This window comes from Phaethon aethereus, assembly GCF_964289735.1.
Source record: "Phaethon aethereus genome assembly, chromosome: 15".
NCBI classification, from domain to species: Eukaryota; Metazoa; Chordata; class Aves; order Phaethontiformes; family Phaethontidae; genus Phaethon; species Phaethon aethereus.
Window position 1 is genome coordinate 15,953,665 of NC_138591.1, and position 12,871 is coordinate 15,966,535.

At 43.0% G+C, this 12,871-nt stretch overlaps 1 protein-coding gene across 1 annotated transcript in view; it reads left to right on the plus strand.

The window, feature by feature from the left end:
- Positions 1-2,607: 2,607 nt before the first annotated feature.
- Positions 2,608-12,871, plus strand: part of GSG1L (GSG1 like) — a gene marked incomplete at its 3' end in the record, with an annotated part of 55,988 nt that continues 45,724 nt past the window's right edge. The window contains exon 1 of the mRNA XM_082006785.1: positions 2,608-2,946. Coding sequence (XP_081862911.1) covers positions 2,646-2,946 — 301 coding nt within the window. The 5' untranslated portion in view covers positions 2,608-2,645. The remainder of the gene's footprint in view (positions 2,947-12,871) is intronic.

The window sequence follows — 12,871 nt, forward strand, 5'->3', positions numbered from 1 at the left end:
TTTCGTTTGTGCTGAATATTTTTAAATGCTTAAGATTCTAAAAGCTCTGTATCACAAAAGAAACCAAATTTCTGCTTTATTTTGCCTTTTTTTATATATACTACCATTATCTCTGTTCTCACCAGCCCACAAAAAACAAGAATAAAGAAGGAAGAATAGAAATATTTGTTAAGTTTAGTAGTAAAAACAAAATCTCAAAAGTATTTAGGACAAAATTATCACAGATAACCAAACTCTTGGATGCCCATCCCTCAGGGAGGTGGGCACCAGGAGAAATGGAGTGTGCAGAAGTTGGTGCTAGGTCCAGAAAAACAAAAGCCACAGAGCAGTGTTAGAGAAGATTTGTGAGAAAAGACCTGTAAAGACCTGTATTCACACTTTTCCAAAGTGTGATGATTCAGATACTGACAGCCACTTGAAAGATAATCCTGAAGAAGAGCACTAGCTTTCTTGTGAAGGCATTCTGTCACAGTTTAAATTGCATTGTTTATTCCTCTAAGCAGGCAGATAAGCCTGAGAAAGACAGGAATGTACAAACGCATTTCTAAGTGGAATGTCCTGCAACATAAAAACCATTGAATAATCCTGCTGTCCTCTAAATAGCTATCATCTGTATTTCTTGCATGCAATTAAAACCAACCGAATAATGCTGATTATTTGGCTGCAAGATGAAAGGACTGGAACAGGTGTGGTGCAATTCCAAGAGGACAAGAAAGACTGTGCACAGAGGCACTCCGTTAGCACAGGCCACCGGAAAAGTCTGTCACTGAGGAGGTAGTAGTCATCATGCACAGCCAGGAGTGGGCAAAATGAAGGCCACTCAGGTAGGGAAGTATCAGCAGTACAAAGTTCTTTCACTAACCTTGCAAAGTTGCCATCACGATTGTTCTCACAGAGCAGCATTTTCTAGTACTTGCTAGTTTATTTATAAAACAAAAATGGCTAAAGCCAAGTGATTCTGTATAAACAGTGAAAATCTCACCAACAGTTGGAACCAGACATGCAAGACAAGCACCACCAAGAGGCATAATACAGAGTCTCATGGCTACCTGTCGGGGAGGCAGGAACGGGTACCTGAAGTCTTGTGTGGTGGCTTGCTAAGGAGAAACTCTGCCTGGTGTTTCCTGGTTTTATTCAAGGAGCTGGAGAAACTACCACCACATTTCATGTCTGCGGGCAGTAAGGCACAGGATGAGCTTTGCATGTTGAGTCAATGTGCTGACTTATCAGAGTACAGGGTGTGAGATGAGAGCATTGTCCCATCTATAAGTATGAGCCCATCTGGCTGCATGGTTATTTCCAGGCCTTGCTGGAAACCCATTGCTGAGCTCCTCTGAGAGGCCACATCATGCCCACCGCCCTTGCAGGTCGTCCAAACAAGGCTGGAAGGAAATCTCACTCAGTCCAAAGCCCAGGAGGTACACGCAACTTCTTCACTGCAGAAAATTGCGTTCATCTGCTATGGACACAGAACTGTTGTGTGACAAATGTGTCCAACCTCAGTGCTTAGATACAAGGTGTTCTGGTTCCCTCACAGCACTCAGGATTCACCAGATAGATAGCTCTGAGCAATGTGGAAAGAGGTCATAAACTTTACGAGTCAACCAACCAAGAAGACAGGACAATACGCTTCTCTGGAAACGAGATATTATGCAGGTGCTCTCTGCTCTCACAGCATTCCCACCTGGCGAGTAAAGGCCAGGGTTTGCTCTAATTAGTTCTCTCCGTCTGCACAAACCAGGACCTACAAAATGGCCTACAGACCCACTTCAAACAGAACATCTGCGTGGCTTGTCTGGAAATGAAAGCCTGAGAAAGGGGCTCCACTTGGTATTGTGAAAGGTGTGGAATTTGCAAATCCAAATTCCTCTGGGGCTTTGCTGACTGCCAGAGCAAGCCCCTGAAGATAGAGAATTACACCGGTATGCTGACAGAAGAATCAAACCTTTAATTTACTACTCACTAGCTCAGAGCAGAAAAGCTATAAGTACCACTTCATCCCTCCTCCTCCTGGACAAATCTCACCTATATAAAAAATGTATTTCGCAGCTCCAAACAACGGTTCTTTTTGGGACTAAGATGTGACGCCTCCCCCCAGTCCAACTCAGCCGTCAGCGTGCTGCAGTGGTCCCCGAGGTCTGCCGAGGACGGTGGGAGCAGGCAGCAGCTGTCCCTGCTGCCTGCCTCCTGCTGAGTTTCTCCTGCCTCATCCTACGGGAGCAGAGGACAGCGAGTCCCGCAGCCTGCAGGAATCTCCCAGCGGAAGAGGCTGCGGAGCCCCTTGGGATCATGTGTGGCACCCGAGCAGATGTTCACTTGCTCTTGGTGCTCTCTGTGAGACAGACCCTCTCTGATCCTGTCAGCGCGCTGAAGCACACCGACTACAAGAGGACGGCTGCACTCCCGCGCCTGCAGCTGCTCCTTTAACGTACAAAGGCAGGATTTCAAGTGAAGAGAAGAATGGGAGTCTGGCTGCAGCGTTTCCTTCACTGCTACAACAACAGATTGGAAGAAGCTGAGAGTTTTGATGCCTGGAAAACTGGATTCTGAATCGTGAGAGGCTTTGACACCCCCCCGCCCCCCAAATAAAACAAAACCCTTTGACTTCTTCTCTCAGCAGGAGGGGGAGGGAGGGAGGATTTACCATGAAGACAAATCGAAGATGCAGAGCCCTGCTAGCAGTGAGCCTGAATCTGATGGCTCTCCTGTTCTCTACAACAGCTTTTATCACGACCCACTGGTGTGAGGGCACACAGAGGGTCCCCAAGCCGAGCTGTGGGAAAGAGAAGAAGACAAACTGCCTCAACTACAGTGGGAATGAGACTGCAAATGAGACAAATCAGAATGTGGTTCATTACAGCTGGGAGACAGGAGATGACCGCTTCCTTTTCAGGTATTTCCACACTGGGATCTGGTACTCCTGTGAGGAAAATATCAATGCTGCTGGTAAGTATAAAACAACTTCCTTCCAGCTTGTGTTGCTTTGTGCTCAGCTCAGTGTGATAAACACAGAGGCAAGCTATTCTGTGCTGTATCTTAAAGCAGCTTCGCCCTGCAGAGAGAAGCAGGATTTTAACTGTTCTTTGTTGAAAAACAACCTGTTTCCAGCGAGAGCAAGGTTATTTGCTTGTTTACCTGCTGGCTGATGCAGGGTCTGTGCTCTAAAGCCAGCTGAACCTCTGATAAGCAGTATGTGCTACCCTCACGGGCACGGCAGCCAGGGACTGGTCAGTGCTTCCCTTCTGGGCGCTGCTCCATGGAGCACACAGAAGACAGCGGTTGGTAGTTGCTAAGGAGGTTCTGACATCTAACCATAATTGCCCCCGAAATAACCCCTAGGACAGTGGTCTGATTGACAGGGAAAGCACAAAGGTCACAGGTTTTATTAGACTGTAGCCTAGACTTCCTCTTTTCTGGCATCCCTTTAAGCAAATAAGCACTCACAAAGCCTTCCTGATGGCTGGATTGTATGTTTACTGAAGTAGAGAAATGGCAATTAAAGGGCACAACTGGGCACAAGAAAGCTCACTTCTGTTCCCTGCTCAGCCATTTACTTGCCGAGAAACACTCGAGAAGACATCTCTCCAGCTTATCAGTGCGTTCATTTCTTCTGCGGTACCCTGGCACTCAGCAAGAAATAAAACACTGGAGGGTGGATGGAAGGTAGCAGCCATGGGACTGATTTAAGTCTCAACAGATGCAAACTGACAGTCCCTACTCCCAGAGCTGTCTGGTAGAGCTAACATCCAAACTCTGCTTTTGAAAGAGCTTTTTCCTAGATTATGTGACTGGAAAATAAAGTTTACAAATGTGACAGTATGAGGTGATGATGGCTTGTGGATACTGGTTCGTCCTTGCTGGGCTCTTTCCATTCTATCCTGCCGTTGCTCAAGGAGTAGACTGCAGAGATGGTCCTTCACCACTGTTGGGAGTGTAGACTGAGGACACAACCTCCCTGAAAAAGGGAAGTTTATGAGATCCTGGTAAAACTGCTCTGTAAGGACATGCTATAAAGTGGGACAAACTTGGGGAGTGGCTCACAGTCCATTTCATCCCAAGGTGCTGTGTATACTCACTGGTGGTTTTGAGGATAGTGCTTCAAGAATTCGTTGGTCATTAAAACTCAATTTAATGTTTTTAAATTAAAAAACTTAAGAACTTAAAAACTTAAAACTTAAAAAACTCAAGAACTCCAACCTTGGGACTGTCAATAAACAGCTCCATGCTGAAATGAGTGCAGCAGAGTAACCTTCCTGATGTTAGAAAAAAAGTATAGGAAAAAGACTATTTGTCTTAGTGATCTGGAAATAAAGTTAGGCCACAGCAGCCTCAGTGAGCAGCTTAAGACTCTACAACTTTTTGAGCGCCTTAGCTGGGATCGGGATGATCAAGCATGCTCAAATTTCTGGCAGATATTGAAAGCTTTCCAAGCCAAGATTTATGTGTGAGATAACTTGTAACTCTGTGACTCTAGCCCACTCAGAAAACTGAGTTATCTGTGGGAGAAGAGAGATACAGTGATCTATTCTGTACTGGGTAAACAAAGCTGTGTTGTAGTGGGCGATTTCAGGAGATAGCTGGAAGCCAGTTTTAGAAAGTTATGGTGAAAACAGGAGAGAGAGGGTTGTTTCTCCCTCCCCACACCACCGCAGCAGCCAGATGTGTGTTTCTCTTATTTGAAACACTACCTTGGTGAAAAGTACTCCTCAGTTAGCAGACCAGGAGAGGCCAGCCTTTAGAAAGAATCCAGCCAGGTACGGGGATATACTGGCTTAGACAGACAGCTGCCTTGTGCAGGATTTACTCTGGTTTTCTGGTAAGGAGAGGAACTGTGTACTGGACATGGATCTAAATTTGTCCCTGAGAGTATCAACATAAAACAACCATGAAAGGTCTGCATTCAGACTTAATGGGTTTGTAACACCAGACTGTCAGTATATTGTCATGGCCTGTTGCAGCCTGACTGGTGATCATTTTGTCTGAGCTCCAGGGCAGTGAGGCACCAGCCAGCCCCAGTCCAACAGTGCTGTGACCGTGCTTATACACACACCCACAACACAATATATCTGTGAGTAATCCATCCCATAGGCTCATCACACTGTCCACAGCACACTTACTGACTACAGCTCTGTAGGTATTGCAAGTCATACGGTCACCGTGTTGTTAACAATCACCCTAGGAGGCCAGGAGAACATCCAGAAAACACCACTAAGCACAGAGACAGTAGTGTATTAAATTAGTCAAAATCCCTAGCTTGAATGCACTCCATACTTTCAATAATACCGTTCTTAAAGCTTTACCGATAGCATATTGAAAATGACTACGACGACAGCCTTCCTCCAGGCAAAGTCCTTTCAGTAGTCACTCCATAGCCTCACACTTCTGTCAGCAGAACATATGGCCACAGCCTGTGGTCAGCACCATTCCTACAGCTCCTGACCTCCCCCTGGTTCCTGGCTGCCGATGTCTGAAGCTAAGCAACATGAAGCAGACCAGGAACACATGAATGCCAGTCTCTGTGGTTGTGATGCTGTCAAAACTCTCCAGAGAGTCCTAACATTCACAGCTGTGAGCTACATTCTTCATCTAGCCACCAGGCTTTTAATTTATCTCTCCCTACAGTCATGGCACTGTCAAAACTTCCTGCTCTCTGCACTGGTGCAGCTGAAACACAGCAGATTTTGTAGAGCAGACCCAACAGGACGAGTTCCCAGAAGATTGATGCTGCAAGGATGGACAGGATTGCAGGTCTTCCAGTCGGCTGGAGGGCCTAGGACTCAGTCATACCTTAAAATTACACTTAGGCTGCAATCAAAAACAATTTTGGCGTGTCTTCTCACTGCTTATCTGAAATGTCCATTTAGATTCCAGAGGTAGAGCTGCAAAAAGCATGCCACGCACTCTCTGTGCAGAGACTAATGAAGCAGGCCTTCATCTTGTTGCAGGTTTCTAGTTCTCACTGACATCTCTAACGGAGATTGAATGCTGTGATTATTTCTGAAATAATTTGTGAATCTAGAGTTTATTTTTATCCAGCACGTCTAGGACAGCTAAAGAATACGAAAAGTATTTAGCACCTGAGAAATATAGTTGTGAATCCCCTCTGGGAAGAGAAGGACATGAGCATGTATATATTTCATTGGTGGGTCAGCCCAGTAATTACTTAGTAAAATTTCTGAATCAAAAGTATGCTGAATCCCAGTCTACTAAAAAGAAGATGAAGGCTGTCGCTTCCAGCAGGGGTTCAATGCTTTGGATCCCACATGGGTGGAGGTACCTTCTATAGCAGCAATGCACCTAACCTCCGGAAGCTGAAGCATACCCTGTGGGCTCTGCAGGTCATGCTGGTCACAAGTCCTGTTCTGCACTCACACGCTGCACTGGGCAGTTGGTGCCTCCTCCTGGGCTGTGAGTTCCTTGGCTGTGGCCAGGCGTCTCACAGCCGAGCTCTCTATCTTTTCATTGCTTTATGAGTAGGACTTTGAGTACATATCTTATTTCACACCTGCAGTTGAGGTCTGTGCTTGTGTCAGTACTGGACACCTCACAAGATACCAGACAAGTGATGTGCTAATAGCAGCAGTGGTGAACTAGCCGGTAGGTTCCGTGACTCAAGAACATACATGCCATGAAAAAATTAACATGTGAAGTAGGTAAGGTGGCATACCTTATCCTAACAGGTAGAGGAGTTTGAGAGCTGGGAAGCAATAATGAGTTAGCCCATTTTGCCCATTAGTGTGTTTGCTTTGATTTTAATAGAAAAACCCATGAACTCAGATCTTGTTTTAGTTGCTATTGAACAATCTCAGTAATAACATCCACATTCAGAGGGAAAAGCAGCTGCCTAGGTGCCTTTTAAGAGTACTGTCACATTAAATAAACAACGAGCCTTTCCATGTTGCTTACCACGCTCTGTAGAAGTCAGGGAGATCAGGAATGGGTCTGCATAGGCTTAGAATTATATTTTGATGGCAAGGGGTCTGTAGCTGTTTGTATACTCTGTACCACATATTCCTTAGCACTCTTTAAGGAGTAAATGGTAGAGTGGAACTTACATGGTATGTAAAGATGCATCAAAACGGGCCATAAATAGGGACATTAAATGCACATTTGATAAGGAGCCAGAGAATGAGAAAGGTGTATCCTGCAGAAACGAATAAATCTGTAACATATAAAGACATGAACTTGCCATATGCTTACACAGATCCAGAGCGGTACTGCATCACCCTTCTCCCCCACCACCGTGTGGTAATAAGCATTTGTGATTCACTGTAGGCTGCTGTCCTGAGAGAAGGACCAGGGAGAAGCACCTTCTGAGTATATAATTAGAGGCAAGAGGAATTGGGAATTCTTGCTGGATTATGAGAAATACAGTATAATTGGCATGACTAAAACCTGGTGGGTTTATTCACATGACTGGAATGTAAAAATTGCTAGTTATAAATTGTTTAGGAAGGAAAGAGTGGTAAAAGGAATTGAGGAGGTAGAGCTCTACATTAAAGATAAAATTTCCAGCGATAGAGGAACTGAACCCAGGGGGCCTGGATAATCTCCATCTGAGGACGTTGACATAATTGGCATATGAAAATACAGGTTTAGTAGCAAGAATCTGAACATTGCTCTATTCAAAGAAGACTGGAAAAAAATTATACAGACCACTTGGCGCAGCAACCTTAGGACAGTTTTCAGGGAAAGCACTCAGTACCTGGCAACAAATGGGTTTTATCAAAGGTAGGGTTTTGTTAAAGGTAAATCTTTTAACAAGATGAATCACTTCTTAGACAAGGGTAATGCATTAGACCCAGTCTTTACGGATTTACAAAAAAACATTTGATGGAATGTCCCACTGAAAATTCTTTACAGCACAAATACAGAGAACGAAGAGAATGGTAACAACGTAGTGATAGCTGTGGACATGCTTCCACACCAGGGAATGCTAAACAGCCTGAGCCTCTTCAGACTGGAATGAAGGCACACTGTACAGAGAACTATGTTATTTGTGGGGATCAACAGGGAATGACAGAGATCAGACAAGAAATATCATTGACTGCTTCTGTGATTTAAGAACAATAAGGCATAACAACAAAAAGAAATGCTCCTTCCTACAAAGTTCCCCACCAGTGAAGACCAAAACTGGAGACTGCATGGATCCAGGGAGGAAACATCCATTTGTATTAATAATGTGATGATTTGAGAGCAACCTCTGACCAGGAAGTCCCCAAACTACTGAGGCAGTACTGATATCTCAAGGGGAGTACATGAGCAGAAACACCCTACATCCACCCCTTTGTTCTTCCCTAAATATCTATTATTGGATGATGATACATAGATAGTGAAGTAGGTAGATCTTTGCTTGATTCTGTGGTGCAAATTTTACTTTATATTATTTATTATGATGGAGATAAATAGATTGTAAACTAATTAAAGAATAGTCTTACGAGGGGACTTTGGCAAGTAATATAAAAAGAGAAATTATCACAATGGAGATCAGGTATTTCTAGTTGTCTTCAAATTTGATTTTGGAACTGACTCTGTTATTGCTGAGATTAGCGACCTAGGAAAAAGAACTAGGGATACCATTCATGTCACCTAATTCATTAAAAAAAAAGAAAAAAAGGCAAGGTGAATCCCACAGCAAACCTGTGGATATCCGCACATGTAGATGTCTGTGCCTAAACTGATCAACATCATCATTACAGCCAGTAGAGAGTAGTGAGTGCTTCTTAGGGAGATTAAATTCCTCTTCATATGGGATGAACTGAGCCCTGGGATTACATGTTTTCCTCATTGGCCAAAAGGGAATCTGTCTAATAAATTGCCATTTCTAACACAACAGTCTTAATTTGAAGAGAATAATCCTACTTTAAATGCACTCCTTACATATACTGTGACACAAGGTCTGGGAATATTGGCATTACAGAGGAGATTCTTCTGCATAACTAAAAATGTGAGCTGGTCTGATAAAGTTGTAAGAGTAGTATTAAAATAATTAAAATTTTAAAAAAAATTAAAAGAACCAAACACTAAGGCAAAATATTCTATGACGTCACAGGTAGTTATCAATTGTGAGCAAAAGATAGGAAACAATTTGTGGGCCAGTATTTGACTGTGGGGTGACTGTGAGTTGCCGAAGTGCTGCGATATAAAGAAAAAGTGTTATTCTAGGGAAGAATAAACACCACTGTGCATGGCGCAGGCAACACCAGTGCATATTGTTAATGCTGTCATGGATTATGGTAAGAAAAAGTGAGAGATGAAATAGATGCAGAGTGGGATTTCCAGGGTATTTAAGGAAAAGAGAATCTCCTTCAAGAAAAGAAAAGAAAAGAAAAACTGGTCCTCTTTATTATAACAAATTGAAGCTCTAGAGGGGACATGATGGTACCTTATGTATGGATAAGTACCAAGAAAAGAATATGACTTAAATAACTTGTAATTGAGGGAAAAAAGTGAAAATACAAGGAGGAGTTGCCAGAAAGTGCATCTCTGGACTTCACCTCCACAGAGGGCAGTGTAAGCAAAGAAAATCCATGGGCTGAAATGGATACTTCTTCAAGTCACAGAAAGAACTGTAGGAGGGAAGAGGAATGTTTCTGGCATGAGGAAGCTTGGAGTCAGTCCCGCATAGCTGATTTGTTGGTATCTTAAGGGGGTCTGAAAGGCACCATCTTGGTCTGACTGCCTTGCTCACACCACCTTTATATTCTATTACCTGTCATCCATGCTTCAGGGTTGCCACTGGTCACCAGTGGGAGCCAAGAAAAAAAACAGTTGCTCACTTGATGCATATCACGTTTTTTGGAGGGTTTTTATGCCTTCTCTAAAGCATCAGAAATTTGCTACAGGTGGAGACAGTATGTGAGGAGGTTGCTTTGCTGCCGCTGGCATTATTACAGCTTCTCAGTATCTAATTGGTATGTCTGCTCATGCACTGAACATTAAACTGATGATCTAATTTGGGATCAGAAGGGAAATCTCCCTCAGGCTAGATAACAGGGACAGTTACAAATTTTTTTGCATTCCTTTAGAACATGGGGAAGGGTCCATTTTAGAAAAGCACTTGTGAACTCCTCCTAACAAATCCCTGGTTTTTGCTTACATGATAAGATAGGCCTGGCCATAGGAATTTAAGCTATATGATAAGAGTCTTCAGATCTGTTCATGTTCCTCACTATGACTCTTGCTCTCTTCATGTGGTACATGATAGCTGTGGTTTCTCTGGTGGTGATTGCTTTATTATAGACATTCAGTTCTTTGTAGGATGCTGGGGTTATTTTGTGTCTGCAGTGTACTGGAAATTTTGGATTTTAGGTCCTCATGATCCTCCTAGACAGACTAGCTGTATGAACATATATCATACATAAAACACAGATATAAAGTCCCTGCAGGCTGAGACTCATAACAGAGTAAAATAAGGGACTAGGCAGTGAACCATTCTTTATTTTATAAGCTGCTCCCTACCTCATGAGTAAAAACTGTGTTACTTTCTCTTTGGTTGTGTCTGTCCTCAACCATTTAACCCAACAGCCTTAAAGGAGGCATCTGAGGGGTTCTGGTAGTTCCTTGTAAACAGAATAAATATCAGAGTGCTGGAAGACTAACACATGGGTCCCATATTTCAGAGAACTGAGATGTTAGTGTTAGTCAGTGCAACATATGAACAGATGCATTCAGGGCTACAGAAATAAAGAGGGGATGGAATATCAATCATCATGGTATCCCCACGGTTTTTAAATTACACCAGACTCAATCCTGATTTTAAAACTTTCCTTATATGAATTTAACAGAACCGGCTTGCTAACAGATCTCAAAATAGGGACTTAGCAGGGAATAGGGCTGCTTCTAGTAGGATCCTCTATTAATCATGAATTGGTGTAATATTATTCAGTATTCTTGTTGGTAAACTAAATGGTGATATAAATCTTTGCTGTTCTAGCTGACCAATGATTACAGAAGACAGTAATTAAGAAGAAGCAGATGTTATTACTGTGGAATGACCTGGCTTGTAGAATAGTCACAGGCAAACAAAATTCACTTTAAGGTGTTCCACCTTGCATTTGGCTACATTTGGTGGGGGAAAAGGACACAAACCATGCTTATGATGTAGGAAATTGATTGGGAAGCAAAGCCATTCCACCATGTCTAGACTTACTAGATTTGGAGAGATCAAAAAACACATCATATTGCCATTCAGCCTGATTTCACTGTGCATTACGTGCCAGAAAAAAAAATACTAAATGAGTATTTGTTGCAAAGTTACTAGGTACAAGCTTGGAAATAAGGTTCACAAGAAGCAGCGCAATCACAACTTTTTTCACTTGATTTCAAAACTGGATATGTATTTGCAGTGTACTACAGTGTCCTTCCTTTAAAAGTCTGTGGCTGAAATGTTAAGGTTATCTGAGTTTCCATACTCCAAGTCAGGTGTGCCTGACTGGAAAAACAGGATGTCTCAACCCAAAAAGCAACTGAGCATCTTTGGGTAGGGAAGATGGGAGACGTTTCTGGAGTTCACTTTGAAAGAGGCAGACTAAATTGCAATGGCTAAGAGGAACAGAGAGCGCATAGATGGGCAAACCAGGGAAGAAATACTGCTATGGTGTTAACTGTGGAGAAGAAATACAAGTTGATGTAGTACAGGCTCTGACATTCAAGGTCCCTCCCCTCCAGCAATCCCTTTGCCTCTTACCTACAGTCCCTCGCATGTTGTTTCAAGCTGCAACCTCAGGACTTGTGTTCACAGCGAAATGCCATGCCATCAGAGTAATGCTCTGTTCCAAATCTGTCTTTCCCTCCATTTTGGCACAAGTCAACTTTTGATGTTTTCATTTTCTGGAGTAATCCCATCCATGAAAAGGAGTTTCCTTCTTTGCTTTCGGTGACTTTCATCTCCTCCTGCCCTGCTTATGTATCTCCAGAGCTAGGGCACGGATCCAATGCAAATACTCTGGTTGGGCATTATCTGGAGAGAAGCACTGGCATGGTTGAAAGAGAATCCACATTGATCCACAGCTAATAATTGGAAAGAGTGGGAGCTATTGAACCATATTTCTTCTACAGCCAGGGCTTTAGGGTCTTATTGGTTACTTATTGCTTTGATCTTTGTTAATCACCAGCCTGAATGGAACTGCTAATGCAGTCGCACAGGAGATTGTAGAAGGCATGCCAGACTTCATACAATGAGGTATATGTATCAGCAACATGTTTTATGAAGAGCATCATTGCTAGTCTTTCACAGTTTTCTGGGGTGACTTTATAGTCCCACAGATACTGGACCCCTGATAACCAGTTTATTTGGGCATATTTATATTAGCACAGAGTAAGCACAGTGTGGCAGATGGTCACCTGTGGGCTGAACAGGTAAAAAACCTCCTCTTCCCATTCCATGGTTTGAAAAGCTTAAAGCAACTCGGAATTCTTTGTCTGATTTAATGTTTTCCAAATTATAAAGTCAGATTTAATTTGACTCCAAAATCATTTCAATGATGATTTCAAGCCTCTCTCAACACCATTGTTTCCTTGATTCTCCCAATCATTTAGAATTCTGAACTATTTTCTAGCTCTCCAAATGATAGATGTGTGTACACATCCGTCAGGTCTTACCAAGATAATCAGATGAGTCTTGCGACTTGGATGTGTTTCAATTAGACATGATTTGAGAGCAGCCTGTGGAGATGTTTGCTTTCAGATACTGTGCAAGATTTTTCACATCAGGGAGAGTTTCAGTGCAGAAAATGCAGCTGCCATAGCACATAGCCCCAGTTAGCACAAACACGCTGGGGTATTCCTTGCTCTGTTTGTACCCTCTGCCCGCTGCACAGCTATCTACTGCTCTGACGAACCAAGGGGAAACTCCAGAGTGTGGATGATA